Source organism: Drosophila santomea, unplaced genomic scaffold (genome assembly GCF_016746245.2).
Source record: "Drosophila santomea strain STO CAGO 1482 unplaced genomic scaffold, Prin_Dsan_1.1 Segkk69_quiver_pilon_scaf, whole genome shotgun sequence".
Taxonomy (NCBI): Eukaryota; Metazoa; Arthropoda; class Insecta; order Diptera; family Drosophilidae; genus Drosophila; species Drosophila santomea.
Genome location: NW_025319001.1, coordinates 933947 through 956658, shown reverse-complemented (window position 1 = coordinate 956658; position 22712 = coordinate 933947). Strand labels below are relative to the sequence as shown.

The 22712-nt window shown below is 36.6% G+C and overlaps 1 protein-coding gene across 1 annotated transcript; it reads right to left on the bottom strand.

The window, feature by feature from the left end:
* Positions 1-14011: 14011 nt before the first annotated feature.
* LOC120457629 lies at positions 14012-15438 on the bottom strand. The gene is made up of 2 exons (XM_039645128.1): positions 14187-15438; positions 14012-14109 (listed from the first exon to the last, which is right to left on the bottom strand). The coding sequence occupies exon 1, from the start codon at positions 14976-14978 to the stop codon at positions 14187-14189; it is 792 nt and encodes a 263-aa protein (XP_039501062.1). The 5' UTR covers positions 14979-15438; the 3' UTR covers positions 14012-14109.
* Positions 15439-22712: the final 7274 nt, after the last annotated feature.

Here is a 22712-nt window from a genome sequence, read left to right as displayed (position 1 = left end):
GGTCTTATAATTTGTCCCTTTAACATTCTATCGATTTCATTATTAAGGAAATCTGAGACTGACATAGCATAAGGATATTGTTTGCTATAAATTGCTCTGTCATTGTCAGTATTTATTTCTCCTCGAATATCGGTTTGAAAAAGGATTTGCATATTAATTTTAGAATGCTCCTTTTCAATTTTATTTTTGAAATCTTGCAATTGATTTGAAATTATTATTAGATAATGAATTTTTTCTTTGTCGGAAAATTCAACGACGACGTGTTCAGGATTTTTTGATCCCAAACTTTTCAATTGTAATTTGACGGAATTAACATCGTCGGCGTGCTTGAGATTATAAGATCTCAAGCTAAATTTACTTATTACTGCAGTAACTGATTCAGTTTTATATTCCATTTGATTGCTAACGTATTTTTTTATAATATATTCCTTTAATGGAAGAGTATTATTTTCTCAAATTAAACGCAAATCGTTTTTCTCCTCATTGTCATAACACTTTAGTTTTTCTTTTTGTCCATTATATTCCAGAATACCTTTTTCTAGATCTATTTTAGCTCCAATTTTCCTTAATAGATTGTACCCAATTAATAAGTCAGATAGTAAACCTCCTATTTTATAAAGCATATGTTTCGCTTCAAATATTGTTAGTATATGGTAATATATTATAATTGAGTATCCATGAACTCTCTTGTAAATTGGTATTTCTTTTCTATTTTTATAAATTCCCTTTTTGATATAGCAAGAGAAGGTCCCTGTGTCGATTAATATTTTTAGATGTTTTTTTGTATTTCTGTCTATTCTTGTTATATGTGGTATTCCTCTGTAGGACTTGACTTAAGAAATGATCCTCATCAATGTTATTTATTCTTATACCTTTCTGGGCTGGTTGACTTACTGTCCCAGTTGCTTCCCTTTTTAATGGGATTTGTTGTTCAATTTTTTGTGCTTGGTTTTGATTATAAATATTTCTTTTTGCAAAATTATTATAATTCTTTCCGTTATTATTATTCCTTCTGTTATAATTATTACTCGGACGAGTAGTTCCAAAGTTCCCGTTTTGCGTTATTATTATTATTATTATTATTTGGGTTATTATTCCAATTATTTTACATTCTGTTATAATTATTATTATTATTCTGTCTGGAATTTACTGTATTAAATCTTAGGTTATTTCCCTGACTTTTATTTTCATTCCTAAATCCATAATACCTGTTTGCAAATTGGGCTCGAATGTTGTTAGACTCTAATTCTTGATTTAGAGAAAATAGTGTTTCTGAGATTAAACCGTTCAATCCAGAAATAAAAATTCTAATTGCTCCTAATTGTTTCATTCGTTTCTTTGGTTATTTCACTGTCTTTTCCCTATGTCATTATGGTTTTATTTATCAGTAATGTCATTTTCTTGTCTACTTCGTTGTAGAATTCTGTAATGGTCATGCGTCCCTGCCTAAGGATGCTTAATTCTGATTCAAGAATATGGATTGGTCTTTTATCGTTATGAATAATATCCAATCTGGAAAGAATTGCTTGGAAGTTTAAAACTGTACCATGGTTAGTTAGAGCATCATGTTCTGCTCCCATAATTTTATTACGAAGAATTGTTGAAGCGATAAATTATTGTTCGCTTCGAATTTTATAAAGACTCCTGTGAACTTTGGTAAAGATTTAACTACCTCTAGCGTAGTTTCACATTTTACAGTTGGGTCGATTGTTTGGATTTTATAATCTTCGACTACATTTTTGATAGAGGCTATCTGCATTTCCATCCCTTCAATTTTTCTGGTTACTTCACTCAATTGTACACTTAATCGGTTAATTAATTCTATTGTCAGAATGCTGGCGTTGATATCCCGCCCACAGAAAGGATTAGTGCTAAACCTCCGGTTGCCATTGTTAAATTAAAATCTTCAAAACTTTTTATTAAATTTTCCAGATTGTTATACCCGTTACTCGTTGAGTAAAAGGGTATACTTGATTTGTTGAAAAGTATGTAACAGGCAGAGGGAAGCGTTTCCGACCATATAAAGTATATATATTCTTGATCAGGATCAATAGCCGAGTCGATCTGGCCATGTCCGTCTGTCCGTCCGTCTGTCCGTCCGTCTGTCCGTCCGTCTGTCCGTCCGTCTGTCCGTCCGTCTGTCCGTCCGTCTGTCCGTCCGTCTGTCTGTCCGTATGAACGTCGAGATCTCAGGAACTACAAAAGCTAGAAAGCTTGAGATTAAGCATACAGACTCCCAAGACATAGAAGCAGCGCAAGTTTGTCGATTCATGTTGCCACGCCCACTCTAACGCCCACAAACCGCCAAAAACTGCCACACCCACACTTTTGAAAAATGTTTTAATATTTTTTAATTTTTGTATTGGTCTTCTAAATTTCTATCGATTTGCCAAAAAACTTTTTGCCACGCCCACTCTAACGCCCACAAACCGCCCAAAGCTGCCGGGGAACTCGACTATAGCGTTCTCTCTTGTTTTCTTTTAATAGTGGTTGAAATAGATTATAATTTTTTTAAAACTTTATAATATTCCCTGCATCTTGATCCTATTTTATTAAAAAAAAAATGTGTTGTCTTTATATTATTTTATTCTGCTCACGATACTTTCCGTTGTCGTCTTCCTTCAGTTTAGTTGTCCTGAATATTTTCTGTTGGGGTCTTCCTTCCTGGCGGGGGATTGCTCTCTACTCTGCCTTGCTTCTTGGTGTTGATTTTTTATTATTATTGTTTTGAGTATTCTGGTTTTATTTTTTTGTTGGATTTTTCTTGTGTTTATTGTTGAGTTCTGTTTTTGTTGAGTTCTGTTAAGTATCGTGTTCTTAAAACTTGTACTAAGTATTCAGTTTCCACTTTTTTTTAACTTCTTAATTGGATTATTGCATTAATTAATTTCCAACTAAGTTTTTCACGATCACTGTCACAGTCGTTAGATGTCGTTGGATTAATGAGGATGTTTTCATTTTTCCTCTAAAAATATGGATGGTTGGCGGCGGGAGTTCCGTTTTATATTTAACTTATTATCGTTAATATTTGTTTTTAGAACTTTTAAATTACACCGCCCCACGTTGAGAGCTAATTAAAATTGTTGTTAAAAAATTATTTTAAAAAATATTTTATTTTAATATTTTAGTACATTTATTGGTGATAAACTTTTTATACAATAAACAATATTACAAGACACTATTATCGGATTTTATCTTAGATCGTTCTCAATCCGATCTCGAAACAGACTCAAACAGACTGGCGTCTCGATTCCAATTCCTGATCCAATCAACCTCGGCCAGAAGCTTTTCTTTTGAAACTTCTTGAACTTTCAATTATGTTTAGAATAAAATCTTGATGCTGAAATTATTTCTCTGCGTTGTGAAATTCAATTATGCTGACCCATGCAGTTTGATTGAAGCGCAATAAGTTGACCATGGTTTGGTCCAAGCGGAAGCTGTGTTTCTTAGAGTATGATTATTTATCTTAGCGGGTAGCTAAGCGCTGGGAAAGGCATTGACAAAACCAAAGACAAAGGAAAAGCCTCCTAGATTGAAATTTAAAATTTGTTTATAAAATGGGATAGAGTGCTATGTTTGCGGGTTGGATAACTTGCATCTACGGCCGACTGCCGCCATGACACATAGTCATCCTGTTCTTAAGCTTCTACTTGTGGTGCTTCCACGAGCAAGTTTTGCATTAGTTGTTTCACCTCGTCCAATTGTGACTGGAACGCCTGCTTCAATCTAGTTTCCTGCTGGGCTAAAGCCTGTCTAACAGCTACAGATATAATTGCCTGTAACTGGGCAGCGTCCATGTCTGTAATGCTATCTGTCGTAGTAGGACGAAAGCCTTCCGATTCTAAATCCCACCCGTCGTCACTATCGCACTCGACCTTAATATCTCTATATGCGCCTGCCCAACTCATTGACCATTGGTTGGCACCGCACATTTAATTCATTCGAGCACAGTTAATCGGTTTTCGCGAGGCGGCGCTATTTACGTGCGCGAGAAATAGAAGTCGACGAAAATACTGTTCCCTCAAAAAAAAAAGGTTTGCGCAAAGGAATAATTTTCTCATGTTTATTATTTATTATTTTATTCCTTTGGTCAGAAATAGCTCACAGTAACTTGGAGTATGATGTAGAATTTACTCTTGGTAAAAGTATGCAACGGAAAATGTACCATTGGTAAAACTATGCAATGGGAAATAATCCTCCCTAAAAGTCTACGGACGAGTTTAAGGACATTTTGGAAGAGTTTTAGACGAAATTCATCGTTGCGGGCGATTGGAACGCGTCCCACTGGCTCTGGGGTGCGGGAAAGAGCAACCAAAGAGGCATTGCACTAGCACTAAACTCGGGGGTGAACTCGCTAGCAACAGGAGGACCAACAAAATACCCGTACGGCAGGAGAGGCTCCCCAGGGTACATTGATTTTGCACTGACAAAGGTTGTGCTGGGCATCCACGCTAACATAAGTGCAGTTGTTGACCTTAGCTCCGACCACCTGCCTCTGGTAATTACGCTGGATGCGGGGGCAATATGCTACCCTAAGATGGAGCGGCTTATCACTAGGCGTACTAACCTGGAGGTATTCCAATCGCAACTGGAATCCACACTGCCCCTCAACACTACCATAAACTCTGGTCAGGATGTTGATGACGCTATTGAACTGCTCACCAACAATATCAAGTCAGCAGCTAGATTGGCAACTCGCAGCATATCTCGGCAGCCCGCAGCAGATCGAATCCCAATAACCAGGGAGATCCTGCTGCTCATAGCTGAGAAGAGGCGCTTACGCACTAGGTGGATGAGGTCCCGTCACCCGTTGGACAAGACGGAATGGAATCGAGCGCTGAGTAGGCTCCGTTGCGCGTTGGTGCGGCACAAATCCGCATGGTTCGACGAAAGGCTTGCCAATACTGGAGTCGAAAACGAAGCGACGCATTCGCTGTGGACATGGTGTCGGACCGACTTGGGACAAGCGGAGGTATTCGCTGCGCACCTCGCTGAGCGATTTCAATCATTCAAGCTTGCCAGCCTGCAACAGGTTGAAGAAACTCAGGAACGGTTGAACCAAGCGCTTCAAATGGATCTGCCAATCGACTGTGTGGAAGGTTGTCTTTAACAGCTCCAAGGTTTTAGTATTATTGGTATTAAGTTACTTGACGAATTCTACTGAAAGTTTGGAGGATTGCCGGCGTAGGTTGAAGACTTGTTCATCAATTTCCATTGTGTGCTGAAGTTAATGACCTATTAAGTGTTGACGTTGTTCTGAGATCTTGCCGCTGAATTTGTTGAGTAGAATAACTCCGGGTGCGGTTTCATTGGTTGTTGATTCTAGTGCAGGTGGCAGGACAAATCGTTATTTCATTATAGTTATTACATTTTCTAGTTTTGGGAAATATTTGTAACCAATTTGTATTGGTTTAATTAGAATTTTTCGCATAGCTTGGAATCGGTTACAGGGATTTTTACAAAATAGATCAACCGTGGTCCGTTACTTGCTACGTTTACTTCTGCTATGTGCACGGCTTCTTCAAAATTTGTGTAAGGTAATTGATCTCCTGGTCTCCTAGTATTTGACGCTAGATAATTTATGCTTTTGCCCACTGAAAGGCCTGATTAAGATTAAGATTTTCCTCTTTAAGCATTTTAATGCGAAAGAATAATGAAGTGCAAGTATTCCCTTGAGCGTCTCGTTCATATTTTAGGCTGCTTATTAAATTTCTATTGGCCAGAGTGATTTTATTTATTTTGTCAATGATAAGCCATTGAAGAATAACCTGGTTGTTGTTGTTAGCTTAGGCTGAATTTATTTTTTCTTAAATTATTTCAAAATCTCAGCTGGGGATCCAGCCAGCCATTTCCAACCACTACCTATTAGATCTATATGTTCCTTATACTCCTGAATTTTAAGCTATTAATTAGATTATAATGAATAATGTAATTTCTCGGCTTTTTGGCATCTAATAATTTCTGAAATAGTTGAATGAAAGCCTTCGATCTGTCCGTTTGCTGAACTGTTGTATATTTAACTGGTCTTGCAGCATCCGCATTATGAGACCTGATGCAATGGATTTTTCGTTATCTATTATCACTATTTTTGGAACACCGAAGTCTATTAATGTTTCTTTCAGGAGTTTTTTAGTGTCTTGGGTTGCTCGTGAATTTACTATTTCAGCATGTGCGAATTTCGAAAATTTATCTATTGCTTTAGGGACTACTTGTTTACATGTGAGGTAAAAGTCGACGTTAATCATTTTTTCCTGGGTATTGTGCTATTGGTGTGTTGATGTTTGTTTTCGTTGTTAATGCGGTGTGCTCTTCTGTGTTTCGATATAATTTCGTTTTTTTTTGTAATTTTCGTTTGTCAGGCCTGTAACTATGTTATTAGAGAATTTGGTTTTGTAATTATTGAAAAGTTAATAAATTTCTTGAAATTTTCCTGAGGTTTTCTCCTCGGTATAGATTCCATTTATGACGGACGGATAAGCCTTTCTTTTAGAATTTTTAGAAAATCTTCTAAATTGAATATTGGTTATGTAATATGTGCTCGGTTTCTGTCATTGCATTTAGTTCTTTATGCGTTTGCAAGGGAGGTCTACTCAATGCATTGGCGACCACGTTTGCTTTGTGCAAAAGTTTGTGGGTGTATTCTTCTACAACTGCTTTCCATCTTTTTTTTTGGTCGTTACGGCTTTTTGGACTAGTTGGGTGTGTGAGAGACTCGTCATCTGTGAATCTCTTTATTTTGGATGGACCATACAACAAAATTTCGAAAAGTTTGTATTGACCAAAGTATGACCAGCATTTCTTTTTTGTTCGGTGCGTAACTTTCTTCTGCCTTACTTAAGGTACTAGAAATCTGAAGCACCGGTGGTCAATGGGATTTCCTTACTATAATCTGGATAAGCCAGCATGACTTCTTCAAAAGCGAGAGTTTGTTTAAGCCTATTGAAGCTTGCCTAGCGTTTTCGTCGAGGTTAGCGTTCTGCTTGAGGTATTTTTGGGCTTTGCGGGTTTCGCATAATCTTTGATGAAGCGACGCTGAACCCCTGAAAATCATAACCCCTGAAAAGGGACAAATAGGTAAAATAGTAGTCTGGTAAACTCGTATTTTCCCTGGTTAACTGAGAATGCCGATTATTTGATATCAGATTTCCTTAGTAAAATTTGGTGAACGCCGCTTTTGAGGTCAATGACGGAAAAAAACGTGTTCTGTCCTAGTTGTGCAAGTACGTTGTTAATGTCCGGTATGGGGTATCTGTCTGGAATGGTAAGCGTGTTCAATTTCCTATATTCGATTACCATTCTGTGTTTTCTCTGTCCATTTTTTTTTTTGACAATCGATATTGGGGTTGTATAAAGACCGTGAGGGTGTAATTATGTCGTTTGCGAGTAGCTTTGTTGTTTTTCTACCTCTGGTCTGAGAGCCTCTGGGTACGGGTAATGTCTTGATTATAATTAAGTATAGGTGCAGGGTGGTTTTTCGAAAATTCACGAACTCCGTTCCGTTAATGGTAGCTGATCGTTCAAAGGTTACCAGATGCGTTCCTTTGACGAGCACCTCTGGCCGCCGTCCGTGCTGATGCGGGCTATTGCCTCGTTAATGATAACGATGCCGTCATCTACAGGCATTACTGTCCTCAGGTGGCTGGGTAGAGCATGGCATTGGGACGTGTTACACGCATGGAGCGATCGGGCAGAGGTTTTGCGTCGTGATCTTTCTCAGAAGGTGTGTAGTAGCCCGGAGGTAGGTGTTCACTAGGACGCAGAAGGCTCTCTAGTGTATAGACGGATCGGTGTTCGTGCACTTCTTGCATTTGCTCGATACAAAGCTCGTCTGATATGGCGTGGGTCTTCCTCCTCATCTATATGGCACAACCGTTCTACAACGAAAAGTTTTAAGTGCACTGTTCTCTGAATGATTGCTTCAAAAGGTGTAGTAATCGGACATTAACAGACGGAGCCTAAAAAGTAGTCTATTAGAGAGGCGGATACCAGCAATATAGGGTGGCTTAGGTGTAAGTTGCCCCCATTCTATACCCTTCCAACCTTTATAACGCTTGTATATTCATTGGTTACCCCTTAACAATTCTTTTATTACATTTCAATTCGTTTCATAGGATATTGACATTCGCATCACGGTACTGGCAACAGACCCAGATTTTGTTGATTTATCTATTCTGTAACAATTTTATATATTCTTTATTAACGATGTTTCTCCTTCAACTTCTCGATCAAAAGTCCCTTCTTCTTGCTCCTCAATCACTTATCTACATTCGATATATCGATGATACTATCGTTCATTCTTAAATCTATTCAATTAATTCTATCGATATTTAGTTATTTAGTATTTACAATTATATACAGTTTACATTCGGCCTACCTGACTTATGATCGACCTCGATCTACAATAGTAATGCTATAGTATGGTTTACAACGGTTTTCCAATGTTTCAATCTCGCTGGTTCTAATATACTCTTAAATGGTAATTGGGTTAATTGACAATCATCTACATCAACAATTTCATAACGGTCATTTTCAAATACTCTATTTACTTTATAAGGGCCGCGATACTTGGGTGCGAATTTCTTATTAACTCCAGGTGTTGTATCAATATTTCGTATAGCTACAAAATCTCCGACTTTATATTCCAGAGGGGCTTTATGTTTCTTTGCATAATATTGCTCATTCTTATATTGTGAGTGCTGTATATTCCTATTAGCCTTTAAACGGATACTATCTAAGTCTTTTTGCTCTAAATTAAACTTGTCCTCAATGTATTCTGATAATTCATCAACTATAGGGCCTTTTTGATTAACACCAAATAATAGAATACTAGGTGATTCTTGAGTACTACTATGAATGGAATTATTAATGGCAAACTCAACTTTATTTAATAACTTATACCAATCCGCCTGCTCTATTGGCTCTGATAATTTACCTAACATAGGTGTTAAGATTCTGTTCACTCTCTCTACTTGCCCATTGGCTTGAGGTGCGCCTGTAGCCACCTTGATATGCTCTATTTCACGTTCTTGAAGAAAGGTCGAAAACTCTAGGGAGGTAAAACAAGATCCCCTGTCAGAAATAATTCGTTTTGGACGGCTACAGAAGTCAAAATACCTACTAAGTGAATCTTTTGCTTCACGAGTACTAGTGCTATTTACTGGAAATAGCTTAACAAATTTCGTAAATGAATCTATGACAACAAGGAGGTGTTTTCTTTTTGAATGTATGCTTGGTAACGGTCCTAAATGATCTATGTGAATAGTATGGAAAGGTATACACGGCTTTGGAATGCTATGGAGTGTACGATTATGAATGGTTTTCGGTACTGAATGCAATATACACGGTAAACAATTTCTTATAAAATTTCCTACTTTACTACTCATAGCTGGGAACCAATAGTTTCTCTTTAAATCCTTTACACATTTTTCAGCAGCTAGGTGGCCTAATTTTTCATGTGATAACCTAATTATTTGTTCTTCCATGCAACTCGGAGCATACAGACAAAAGGATTCGTCACTATTCTTTTTATAAATAACGCCATCTACTAATTCAAATGAAGTGCAACTACCTTCCTCCACGGCTGTTCTTATCTTAATTATTTCAGGGTCACGCATTTGTTCAGTTTGCAATATAAGGTCAATATCCCTAGGTGTTGCTCCTACTACCCCCACTACTTTAATCGACTCTACTATGGATTTTTCTCTAAACTCCAATTCATTTGGGACACCACCCCAGCTGTCTTTACTATCCTCTATGCTAAAATTATGGTCTTCTGATATATTTGACTGAGTCTCATCTCTACTTTCACAATGCGGCATGTATCTCCTATTTCCTACTCTACTCTCTAAGTTCCTATTATTCCCTATGGATTTAGCTATGGACTCTACGGTATTATCACTATGTTCACTACTCATCAGGGGTTTCGCTAGGGACTCTATGGCGTTATCACTATTTTCTCTAAGTGCATCTAATACTTGAACTTGTCTACTCAACGCATCAACATGAGGCATATTAACACCAGGTCTATGAACTATAGAATAATCATAATTCTCCAATTCCAATGACCATCTCGCTATCTTAGGGTTTATGGCTTTCCTACTCAGTGTCTGCACTAAAGAATTACAATCTGTCACTATTTTAAAATGCCTATGCTCTAAATAAACTCTAAATCGACGTAATGCATTAATAATCGCTAGGGTTTCCAATTCAAAACTATGATACCTAGACTCAGCTGCATTAGTTTTACCTGAATAAAACGATACTGGATGCATCTTGCCATCATCTTGTCTCTGCATAAGGACGGCTCCAAAGCCATGCGAGCTAGCATCTGTATGAAGTTCAGTCTCACGATTAGGGTTAAAGATAGCCAATACTGGAGGATTCGATAATACGGTTTTCAACGATTTAAAAGCTCCTAGTTGTTCTTCATTAAGTGGAAATGGGCCTCCTTGTTTTAATAAATCCGTTAAAGGTTTTGCAATTTTTGCAAAGGATAATACAAAACGCCTAAAATATGAGAAGAATCCTAAGCACGAATGAAGGGTGTTTAAATTTTGCGGTATAGGGAAATTTTTTAAAGCATCTAGGTGTGCTTCACTAGGTGTAATTCCACTACGGTCGATTTTATAGCCAAGGAACTCACATTCAGGTTTTAAAAATTCACATTTTTTTAGGTTAATCTCTAGGTTGTTCTCACTAATACGATCTAATAATTTCTTTAGGATTTCTAAATGTTCCTTTACAGTTTTGGTAGCTATCACTATATCATCCATATACACTACTATTTGCTTGTTTTGAATAAAGTCCACTAATACTTCTGTAATAAATCTTTGAAAAATAGCTGATCCATTTTTTAAGCCAAATGGCATTCTTAAATATTCATATTGCCCATGGGGTGTTACAAATGAGGTAAACGGTACACTCTGTGAATCTACGCCTATTTGGTGGAAGCCACTCTTAAAATCCATTATTGAAAAACATATCTTGCCTTCTAAGTACTCTAAGCAATCTTCAATTAACGGTAATGGGAAATTATCTTTAACTATTCGCTTATTAAGTCCTCTATAATCTACGCACATTCTAAGTTCACCAGATTTCTTTTTAATCAAAACTATGGGAGATGCATAAGGAGATTTACTTTTTCTAATAACATTTTTCTTAAGAAGATCATCAATTATTTCACCTACTTTCTCTTTTTCATAGTATGACAAACGCCTAGGTGAACAATGAAAGGGTGTAGTATCTGTAACTCTAATAGTCATCTGATATATAGGAGCTTTTTTATAATCTAAATTTTTACTTAAATAATGAGTTTTTACTATTTCACTACATTTTTCTTCATAATCTTTTCCGAATCCGTTTCCTACACTAATTAGTTCCTTTAACTCTTCTTCAATATATCCTGCATAGTTACTAAAAAATTGTCCTATTTCTAATTGATTACTTTGTTGGTAACTATTTATATCCTTTTGATTATTTAGTTTTTGGTTATTCAACTTATTTTTACTTAAACAACTAGAATTATTTATATTAGTTTTCTTATTGTAATGGGTTATATATTTACTGGTGAAAAGAGATGCAGAAAACTTGTTATTACTGTCGTTATTAATATTTTTATTTGAAAAATTATATTCCGCATTTATCTGTTTCTTATGTACTAATTGGACTTCCATTATTTTAAGTGAATCTCGCCCTAGTAAGGTAGGTAATGGTAATAATGTGTCTTCTACAACTAATAAACTAACTTTATAAGCTTTTTTATGAAAATATACACTGCATTCAATTTTTGCAAAATTTAATATTTGTTGTCCACCTATTCCATGGTATTTACTTCTTTGAGATTTTAATTTAACATTATTTGGAACTAAAGATTTTTGAATAAAGCTTACTGGACTTCCTGTGTCAAATAAACTTAAAACAGTAATACACCTCTCTTCACCATAAAGAAATCATAACTTAACCGATTGAACCGCTGCCAGGTCATCAGTGTCCGACAGTTCCCCATCTTGCATGGCTGCTACGGTAGTGACGCCCCTCTTCCTCGGGCAGTCCTGGTATTTGTGGTCCTGGCTGTAGCAGTTGAAGCAGGCACCTTCAGGTCTCTTTGGGCGTCTGCACTCGCTCATTATATGCCCCAATTTTCGGCAATTGTAACAACGCACAGCTGTAGGTCGTTGCTGAAGGTTTGTTGATTTAATCATTTTTACATTACTCGAACTATCCACGTTTGCAGCAGCCACCCGTTGATCAGATATCTTTACTTTATCATATATAGTTATCTTCTTGCGCAATTCATCCAACGATTCACAAAAGGCTAAAGAAGTGGCAGCTCCTGTTTTGTCTTGGAGCCCACTCACAATTGCACGAATTACATCAGAATCCGCTAGCGTTGCTTGCTTCGAAATGCCACACATAGCGATGTAATAGTGCAATGTACTTTCATCAGGAAATTTTTGTCTCGCTTCAAGCTGTTTAATCACTTCCCACGCTGTCACTTTTTGTTCAAAAATCGCCAGCAGCTCCTTGCATAGGGTATTCCATGTTAAAGGGTTCACATTGATCATTTGAGCTTTTGCTGATCCGCTTAACATACGCCTAGCAAATATCCAACGGCGTTGATCTGGTACGTCATACGTGTTCATTATATGCTCAAAGTCATTTATCCAACGCCGTATCGGGTAGCCATCATCTCCCGAAAAACAATTAATCAAGGCTTCTATGTCTTTCATCCCAATGACGTCATTTCTCACGGTTCTTGCTCCTCCTTCCATTAACTTAAAATCTGCTTCCAGTTCAGCAACACGCATACGAGCTAGGTACAAGTTTTCCAAGTTGTTTAAATGCTGCATCTCTAACTGTACATATTCAGCCTCTCTTGATAAATCATGCTTTTTCTCGTTTAGCATTTCATTCTTTCTTATTGCCTCATTTCTCGTAGTTATTTCATCATCTTTTCCAGGTATTTCATCATCCACGCTGCCGCTTGGCGCTACACTATGGTTGTCTCTTTCTTCCCTGTGCATGCTGCCACTGTCACCGGTTACAGTTATTGACTTCTCGTAAATTTTAATTTCATCAGAATCCTCGTGCACATTCTCGTTGCCACCGCCAATCGTCTTAATTTCACTTTTAGGAATCGTCACATTAGTTGGTTCTTCATCTGCCTCTATGGTTTTCACTAGGTTTGACGCTATGGTTTTATTTTTATTCTCGGCCATTACACTCTTAACGGCGTTGCGCAGTTGAACTAAAGTCGCGTCTTCGCCAAAATAAACTTCGTTTGCTTTTAAAATGTCAATTAACTCAGTTTTTGATTTTTTTAGAATAACACTATATTCCATCGTAGTCTTGCTTTATTATAACTGTTTTGGGATATACCCCACACCTGATTTTTGTCACAATTTTATATATTCTTTATTAACGATGTTTCTCCTTCAACTTCTCGATCCAAAGTCCCTTCTTCTTGCTCCTCAATCACTTATCTACATTCGATATATCGATGATACTATCGTTCATTCTTAAATCTATTCAATTAATTCTATCGATATTTAGTTATTTAGTATTTACAATTATATACAGTTTACAATATCAAATATATTCACCGGTTCCCTATCAATATGGAATCTATTTACTGGTTCACTATCCAAATTCGATCTATTCAATTCAATTTTCAATCTATGCAATGGGTCACTATCATTGTTCAATAAGGCACTATCAATATTCAATAAATCACTGTCAATATTCAATAAGTCACTGTCAATATTCAATAAGTCACTGTCAATATTGAATGGGTCACTATCAATATTCAATGGGTCACTATCAATATTCAATAAGTCAATTTCTCTTCTTCCTCTTATCTTGTCTTTAAAAATTAATTTTATTCCAAATTTGTTCAAGAACTTACGACCTAAAAGAACATGAGTTGCTACATAATTGTCGGATACAACAAAAAATGATATTTCTTCTTCTATGTTTTGAAAATTAAGTTTTACAAAAATTTTTCCAAATGTATTTATTCGAGATCCATTAACACCGCAATATTCTGTTGGGCTCAATACGTCATTAAACTTTTTAAATGGTATCGCTGTGCGCTGGATTAAATTAATGGCGCTGCCGGTATCAAACATGGCAGAAAGGAACGTCATATTACTATTTTGTCTTTTATCAGTGCAAAAATATACTCCTACCTAGTTAAATATAGGAATAAACGTATTGTTCTCCTCCTCATCTCGTATCAACTGGTTGTTGGTTGCTCCCACGACTCTCGGATTAGTTTTCGGCTGCTGTTGACAATCCTTGATCCTATGCTGAAGGGATCCACAACGGAAACAGGATCCTTTCTCGCGCTTTGGTGCAGTATAAGATGAAGCGTAGTGTCCATGTGCCGAACAATTAAAGCAGCGTATTTGACCTCTTTCTCCAGCGAAAGCGATTCCCGTGCGAATGGTCGACGTTTTGGGAACCTTCCGTAGATTTTCATATTTCCGAGCCATCTCCTTCAATTGTCCAATTGTGGTTGCTGAGTACAATAGCGCGATATTGGATGACCGATCTCGAAAACCGTCAATTATGAATTGTACTGTTAACTTTTCATCAATATCTGCACGCATTGCAATTTCCTCCATTTGAAGTATGTAGCCCATGACGGTGTTCTTGCTAGGATTAAAGATGGTATCCTTCAGAAGCAATACGATATCGGCTGTTGAATTTCCATGGCCAAATGTCTTGAGAAAACTTTCTTTAAATGTATCGTAAGAATTCGAACGGTCAACACGCAAGAACAGGTCGGCATCTGTTCCTGGTTTCATCAGCATTCGGACACAGCGAAGTTGAAAAATTTCACTATCATTTACTCCTCTGCAAACTCTTTCGAAGTCCGAAATCCATTGGAATGCTTCTTCATTTTTAGTGGCGGAGAACGGAACCATGAGTTGCTTAGCCATTTGGAAGTCATCCGTCATCTTGCTGTCGTTCTGCATCAACTTGGCCAGTATCTTCTTCTTCTCGGCCACCCTTATTGCAGCGTCGAGTGCTTCCTCTTCTTCTTCCAATGTACTATTGATCTGGGCGCTCGCGATCCCCTGGCATATTTCCTCCAGTTTGGTGTCTTCTTCTTCTGATATGGTTTCAGAAATCTCGCTAGCGTTTTGGCAACCGGCGTCCAATGCAAGCTTACGCAGTTGTCGAAGCGTTGCGCTTGTTGGGAACTCAATTTCATTGGCCTTCAGTCAATCCGCAATCTCCGATTTATTCATGGCCAATTGGTAGGGCACGCTATTTTAACTTTGTGAAAAAAAAACGTGTGTATTGTCGGGTACGTCGAAATATTGATGTAGGCGGGTGCATAAAAGGTTGCTATCCCACTTCTGAAGTTGTTACCACTGTTTAGGTTTAAGATGTATTTTAATTCTTTTGATTTTTAATTGTGTTTTTATTCTGTTTATATGTTATCTCTCTCGTGTCCAATAATCAAGTGTGTCCGTAGACCTCTTCTTTACATAATCTCTACTTCTCTGATCTAATGCTAAATGCTAAAATACTAAATGCTGAATACACACTACTAAATACTAAATGGTAAGTGGGATGCTAACACTCCTAAAATTTGCGTTAACATCTTCTGTGGTTCTTTTTAATAAATTGGTAGTTGAATCAACCACTGATGTTTGTTTTTTTATTAGTTTATCAAGGTTGTTCTGATTATCTAATAAATTCTTCATGTTTTCTTTAAATTGCTCCCTGTCATCCTCATCCATTATACCAAATAAAATATGATACAAATATCCCATGAATTCGAACGGGGCACGCTTGCTTTTGGATCTAGACTGCATCATAAACAATTTATTGTTTTCTTCAAGTTCCGATAACTGATCTTGCATATTATCTAAAACTTGACTACATTGTTCTTCAAAGCTATGAAGCCTTTCATAAACTTTTCTCATTCCTCTTATAAGCGCATAACCTTTTGTAATCATTCTAAAATATGGATCCATTTTATAATAGATCACCAAGTTCCAAGAAGTACTGACAATCTCAACATCTCCTAGAGGATCTAAATATATTGCTGAGGTCCTATTTAAATTCTCTATTAAATATTTTGGTGTTATATTTTTAGGTAATACGCTAGAAAACTGACAACTTAATATAAACAAAAACATTGCCATGATAATCCCAATCTTGGACATTCCTGATGTCGCTCTAGTCCGTCTTTTTGGCTCAGGGTCAGCCTCATTTTTTTCAAAAGAGCTTATACCTTCTAAAGGACAAATTTTTGTAATGGGTCTGGTGATAAATCCCTCCTGCATGGAAAATCCCCCCCTATGGACTTTTTCCACCATTTCTAAAGGCCATCTTGCTGAATGACAATTCTCATTCTTCAACAAAACTATTTGCACTTCTTCTATATTAGGAATTTCTCTTTTTCATTTATCCCTTTGCTGGAGCGTATGCAAATATTCATTCTTCCATTTTACCTTTCTTTGACAACAATGTCAAAAATATCTTTTTGAACTCGTGGCCCAACATACATTATGTCGTTCAAACTTTTGTTATTAGTGGTTTTTGCTGAAGCATCAAAAACTACAGCCTGGTGCGGCAAGAAATATTTGCCTTCATTATTCACCTCAACCATGTGTCTTAAATCCAAGTATTCTTTCATGAATTTAGTGAAGTCAAAATTAAGTTTTTCATTTCTTTGTAGTTTTTTCTCCAGATTCATGTAACGAGCTATGGCTTGTTTCTTTAAATCTCCTAAGGTGACATCCTCCTTGAATGGAATTGACACAATGTATCGCCCATCTGAATCCTTTTTTGTAGTTTTAATAAATTTATTTTCACAGATTTCAGACTCGATATCATTTTTTTCCTCTTCAACTGCCCAGTAGCGATCTAAATCTTTTAATTCTATTGTTGTAGCTACAATGGTTTCTTTTCCTTTGGATTTTTCACATCCAGAAACTATCCACCCGAAGAAGAATTTTTGATTGAAATAATTGCCTTGTGCCTGGAAATGCACGTTCCTGTGGAAGATACTCCACTTATTTCTGTCTGTGAACGAACTTTTTTCAATTTTAGAATCTGTGCAGATTCTTCTGAAATGATTGTGCTTTGAGAACCACTATCAATCAAAGCTCTTAGTTTTTCAAAATCCATTCCTTGACTTCACTTGAACCAAAGCCGTGGCTAACAAGGCTTGACCTGCTGTTCTACACGTATTCACTTTTTCTGGATTATGACCTGCAAGGTGAAGCAACCGATTTTTTCTTACCCAGTCAGACCGTTCTGCTGGATTCATTATTTTAAATTTATGGCATTGAATTAAATAATGCCCTGGTAGTCTGCAATATGCGCAATTATCATTTTTATTCAGGCTAGTATTACTCATTTTCTTTACAGGTTTAACTTCCTGTGAAAATGACGAAATAGAATTGAGCCTTTGCTCTAAAAAGTCCATGACATCAGAAAGTGCCTGGATTTCTTTAGTTTTTTTGACATGGCTTTCAAATAAACTGAGCGACTGACTCTTTGTTAAATTTTCGAAGAATTATGTCAGCAAAAATTGCATCCACTTCTTCTGGCAACTGTGCCTTTAATTTGACAATGTAAATTGACTCGTTAATTGTGTCAATAAATATCTTAATTTGTTTATTCGATTCCAATTTTAAACTTGGCCTATCGATTAGCCTATTCATGTGCTCTGAGAAAATCTTCCTTTTATTTTTAAACCGCTTGGTCAAAAACTCCCAAGTGGCTTCGTAATTCTCTCCAGAGCCAAGCAATAAATGAGTCACCATATTCCTGGCTTCTCCTTTTAATGCTGACTTCAGATAATTAAATTTGAGTGAAGGACTTAGATCCTCCCTCGTATGAATGAGCTCTGTGAAGAGCTCATTAAAAAGATCCCATTCTTTGGAATCACCAAAGAAAGTGGGTATCTGGATTTTAGGCAGGGTTGGTAACTCCTCTGCCTTTACAACCGTCGACATTTCAGCTTTGTTGTTTGCTCCACTGAGTCGACTATTTATGGCTGTCAAAACATTCTGCCTGTCAAATTCAAGTTCGCTAATTTCTTCATCGAATAGCGAACTTTCAAAATAAGTATTAACCTGTTCTATCAGGTTATATATTTTGTTCCAAAGCAACTCTATTTTGTTTTTCCTTATTTGAAGGAAATCTGGACTACTGTCTATCATTTTTGACGTATCTTCTAGGTATACCCTAAATTGACCAACATTAGTACGGAACGCCTGCTCTTTTTTTGAAGTGTGTTCACTTGGCTCTTTTGTCATACCCTCTGTTTTTTGAATACCCTTCTTCTCCGGGCTTGAAATGGTGACTGGGAGCTCAACGGATCTACTACTTTTTTTACTTTTTTCAGTTTTAATTTTAATTTGTGCTAAGACCATCATTATTAGGTCATACTGCTTTGAATTAAAATATTCATGATCGACAACGCCGATCTTTATCAAATTGCTATGATTAGCAATAAAGCATTTTTGAAGCTCCTCTAAGCTTACTAAATCGGAATCTGACAATGTTGGTTTTGCTTCCAACTTCCTAATTTCCAAAATAATTTCGGACTGCTTTTTTAGAAATTGTATGCTTTTTTCCGACATCATTATGAATTTTTATAAAGTTTTTTTTTTTAATAAGAAAAACAAAATTCTTAGAAGTAATACAATAAAAAAGAAAGTAATGTTGAGCTTATCTTTTTGCGTCCTTTTTGATGTTGGTGCGTTGCTCTGTTGTTGGTGCTGCCGTCTTAACTGCTGCTGTTGTTGTTGCTGCTGCTGTTGTTGGCGCTGATCTTCTCACAGGCTCCGGGTCTTCCTTCTCGTCGATGTTTAGCGATGATTTTCTTTTTGGCACTTTTTATTTTAGTCAGAAGAGGCATTTATTTAGCACTCTTTTTCTCCACTAATGCTCTAATGGCATTTACACTGCACTCAATTAATGAGCTGTTCATTTATAATGGCGGTCGAGCGCCTCGCAGCTGTCAAGGGTTTGCCACATTCCCGACTAGTTGCGGTACGATTACGATTACGATTCAGATTTCGATTTCGATTCAACAATTATGGTTACCATTTACATTACGGCGTTACGTAGTATATATTGTATAAAAACCAAAACCAATTAATGGCATTTATTTGGCACTTTTTCTTTTTATTTTTATGCACTTTTTATTTTCACAGTTGCTGATGTATGGCCTCAAGCACGCCTTGATAATGTTGATAATTTCAAACTGAGTCTTTATTTTCTCAGTCCTAGCTTAGGTAGCTAACATAAAATTTACAAATTCTAATCTTATCTCTAACTAGACCAACGCAGTGGCCATCTGTTCCCCAGATGTGGAAAACTGTATCAAGTGCAGGAATTTTCCACTGCAAGATATCCCTTATCTTCAAGGAAATGCTACGTGATCGCTTGCATCTTTATTTAAGGGATGAAACCCACGCAGGAGTTCGTTGTTTATCCCAGATATCTATATCCTAACGCTCAGGCGTTGTTTATTTTTAGATAAGGCATTGCTGCAGCGTTTCACTAGCTATACTATACATACATTTCTTATGTAAATCCTTTTATATATTCATGTTCGTCTGAACACATCTATGGAAGGACATCGTAAACAATCTTTTTAAGCTGGTACTGTAGAAACCACTATAGCGTTTCACTAGCTATACATACATTTCTTATGTAAATCCTTTTATATATTCATGTTCGTCTGAACACATCGATTGTAACAGGTTTTCCACTTTGCCCAGGAATTCCTTGGCTTCCTCACGGCAAAATTTTTTGGGTTTTTTTTTCTTTTATAAAGCTGGGAATATTAACGATCTTTTGCATAATCGCGGCTCGTTCCAGCTTGCAAACATCTTCGATGCCGCGAATATGCTGCACCACGAATATATCCGGTCGCACTAGTCGGTGGAAGATACTCATATCCGTGTTTTTTAAATCCTTAAAATAGGCTTCCAAAAGTGCCGAAGAGCCTACATCATATTTCGAGCAGAACTTTTCCTTCATCACGTTTGCTCATAACACAAAATATTTGCACAACTTTATTAATGTTGGCAGAAAAAAGGGATTTGGCCGACAGCGGACAGAATTGCCTTTTAGCGCTTCTTCTTGGGCAGCGCTCTTTATATTCAGGATAAACTCCGAAACGTCCTCGTCAACTTCCTCCTAGTCCTCTGGTATGTAATTTTCTTCATGTTTCTCATTATGATCATGGGCAGCAAATGTAGCTATTATTGTGAGCAGATTCTTTTCGTTCCTGTAACTAGGAAGAAAGGCTCCTTTTTCGTCTTCTCCTGAGGATTTGCTTAGTGCGACAATCAGCAGTGATTTTATTGTTTCCGCAAAACTGTCCTTTGTCTCACACGTTGTTGTTAGACCAATGAATCTTATATATTATAAAAAGCCTTTAGGTTCGACCACTTTCCTTTAAAAACGTTCTTCGGCATATCATTTTAATGGCGGTCGACTCCACACGGAATAGCCAAGAATTGGCTATTGTTGGGACCACGGTTATTCTAGGGTTAAATGCAGAAATAAATAGTTTTACCCGACACTAAATTATCTAACACACTGTTTCTTATTTTCCCACACAGATATATAAATTTAAGTTCCCTAGCTGGAACTGGATAGCTCGTCGGTATGGTTACGATTGACTATGATTTGCATTTTATAGGCGACTACAAGAATAGAACATCGATCCCATAAGGTGGCAGTGATTTTATAGTTACGCCTTCTCGTGTTTTGCTCTTTAGAATTGGCACCTTGATATCAATTCGCTTACACCAAGTGCATCCGGCATCGAGAGATTCCCTCCATGTTGAGCTGCATTGAGTCATAAAAAAAATATATATATACATATATATATATATATATATATATACCCAATTGCGAAGAAAAACACCTCACTCATCTATTGAAGGACATCATAGGCAATATTTTTAAGCTGGTACTGTAGAAACCACTATAATGCACAAAGAATTACGTTAAGTGATTTGCTCGACCTAAATAGGAATTGGCTTAATTATGTAAAACGTGGATTCTCATGTTGTCCGACACTAACCGTGGGTGCATCGTGATTTTCCAGTAACCAGTGTTGGAGCAATAGTTTAACTTTTCATTATTAAATATAAATTATATATAAGCTTAGTTATTGTTAAATATGAATTTAATATGTTAATACACCAAATGTTAACAAATGAAATGTAAAAAGCTTATCAGTGCGCTCAAGAAGCTAGCGCATAGCCGAGTGGTTTAGATCAATCTGATAAGCTTTCGCCCTTCGTCACATTAGAATGTTTGCATGCTGCTCGCTAAAAAGAGTCGTAAAACTGATGTCGAAGCTGCTGGTTGTGCCCGCGAAATAAACACTTGGACACGAACCTCATCTTCTTCTTCGCCATTTGCAGTGGAAATTCCCCAGCTTGACTGCTAGTCGCCAGTCCCATTTTTAACAAATTTTTTTTTAAAAGTCTTGAAATATTGCTGATTTTGGCCATCGACCTTTACTTTAAGACATTATTTGACAATATATATATATATGTATGTATGTGCCATAGGAACAGTAGAAAAAAATTATTGAATATATAAATAAGAAAATATTCCGTAGTTTTTAATAATAAATTGCTTTTTTTTTTAATACAAAATATAATTTTTTTTTAAGTTTTGATAAAATAAGGGTAATTAAGCATTGACTTGGCGAAGCTGTTGATATGATTGGATTTGGTTTAATTATTGATTAGTGTGCTTTCATGCCATATCCATATCCAGTCTTAAAATAAAATTGTGATCAAAAATAGTCTGCCAGTAATGTGTACAAACGAGACGGGAATAGAGAGACCGGCATCACACAATAAAAGAGATGGCCGCCCCAGAATGCACACTGCGCCATTTCATTTTCTCTGTATGTAACAATGCGTAAGAAAGGGACAGATTGTGAGTTATGGGAAGATCGTAATGGCGTAAAGAGTAGGGATGTCTACGCCATTGCTTTTCAGCTCTTTTTGATATCAATGCGTTAGAAAGAAACAGATTGTGTGTACTGAAACGTTCGTAATGGCGTAAAGAACTGGGATGCCCTCGCCATTGCTTTTTAGCTGTTTTTAATATCAACGCGTTAGAATTATTCAAACATGTTTTGAAATTTTTTTATAGTCTTTTAAATTTCTATTGCCTTGTCAAAAAACTTTTTAAAAAAGGTTTTGATATTTTCTTCCATTTTTGTTAGTCTTGTAACATTCTCTCGTCCACGCTAACTGAAAAACTAAAACCTGATGGTCGGGGAACTATAGCGTTCTCTCTTGTTTAATTTGTAATTGGTCTTGAAAGAGGAATTGCAAGCGCGATATTTACGTGATAAATCTGATCTTCTTTTGAAGATGGCTACGGTTGTATGTTGATAGCCACTATATGATAAACTATTATAATTTTTTGATGGCCCAAAATGCCAGACGACTTCCAGGTGTGCCGGCCAACTGATTGTATATAAATTAATATTTGTAAATGGAAATAGCTCCTTAACCAACTTTTAATATTCGTAAAATATAAAAATTAAAAAATATAAATCCTTAAAAAAAATATTATTTTTTCTTAAATCTATGCTTACAGACTATATAGTAGATATACATTCTACACCCACAACTCTCCAACCACACACACTATTGTAAACACTCATACACACACATTAATGTTTAAGTACAATG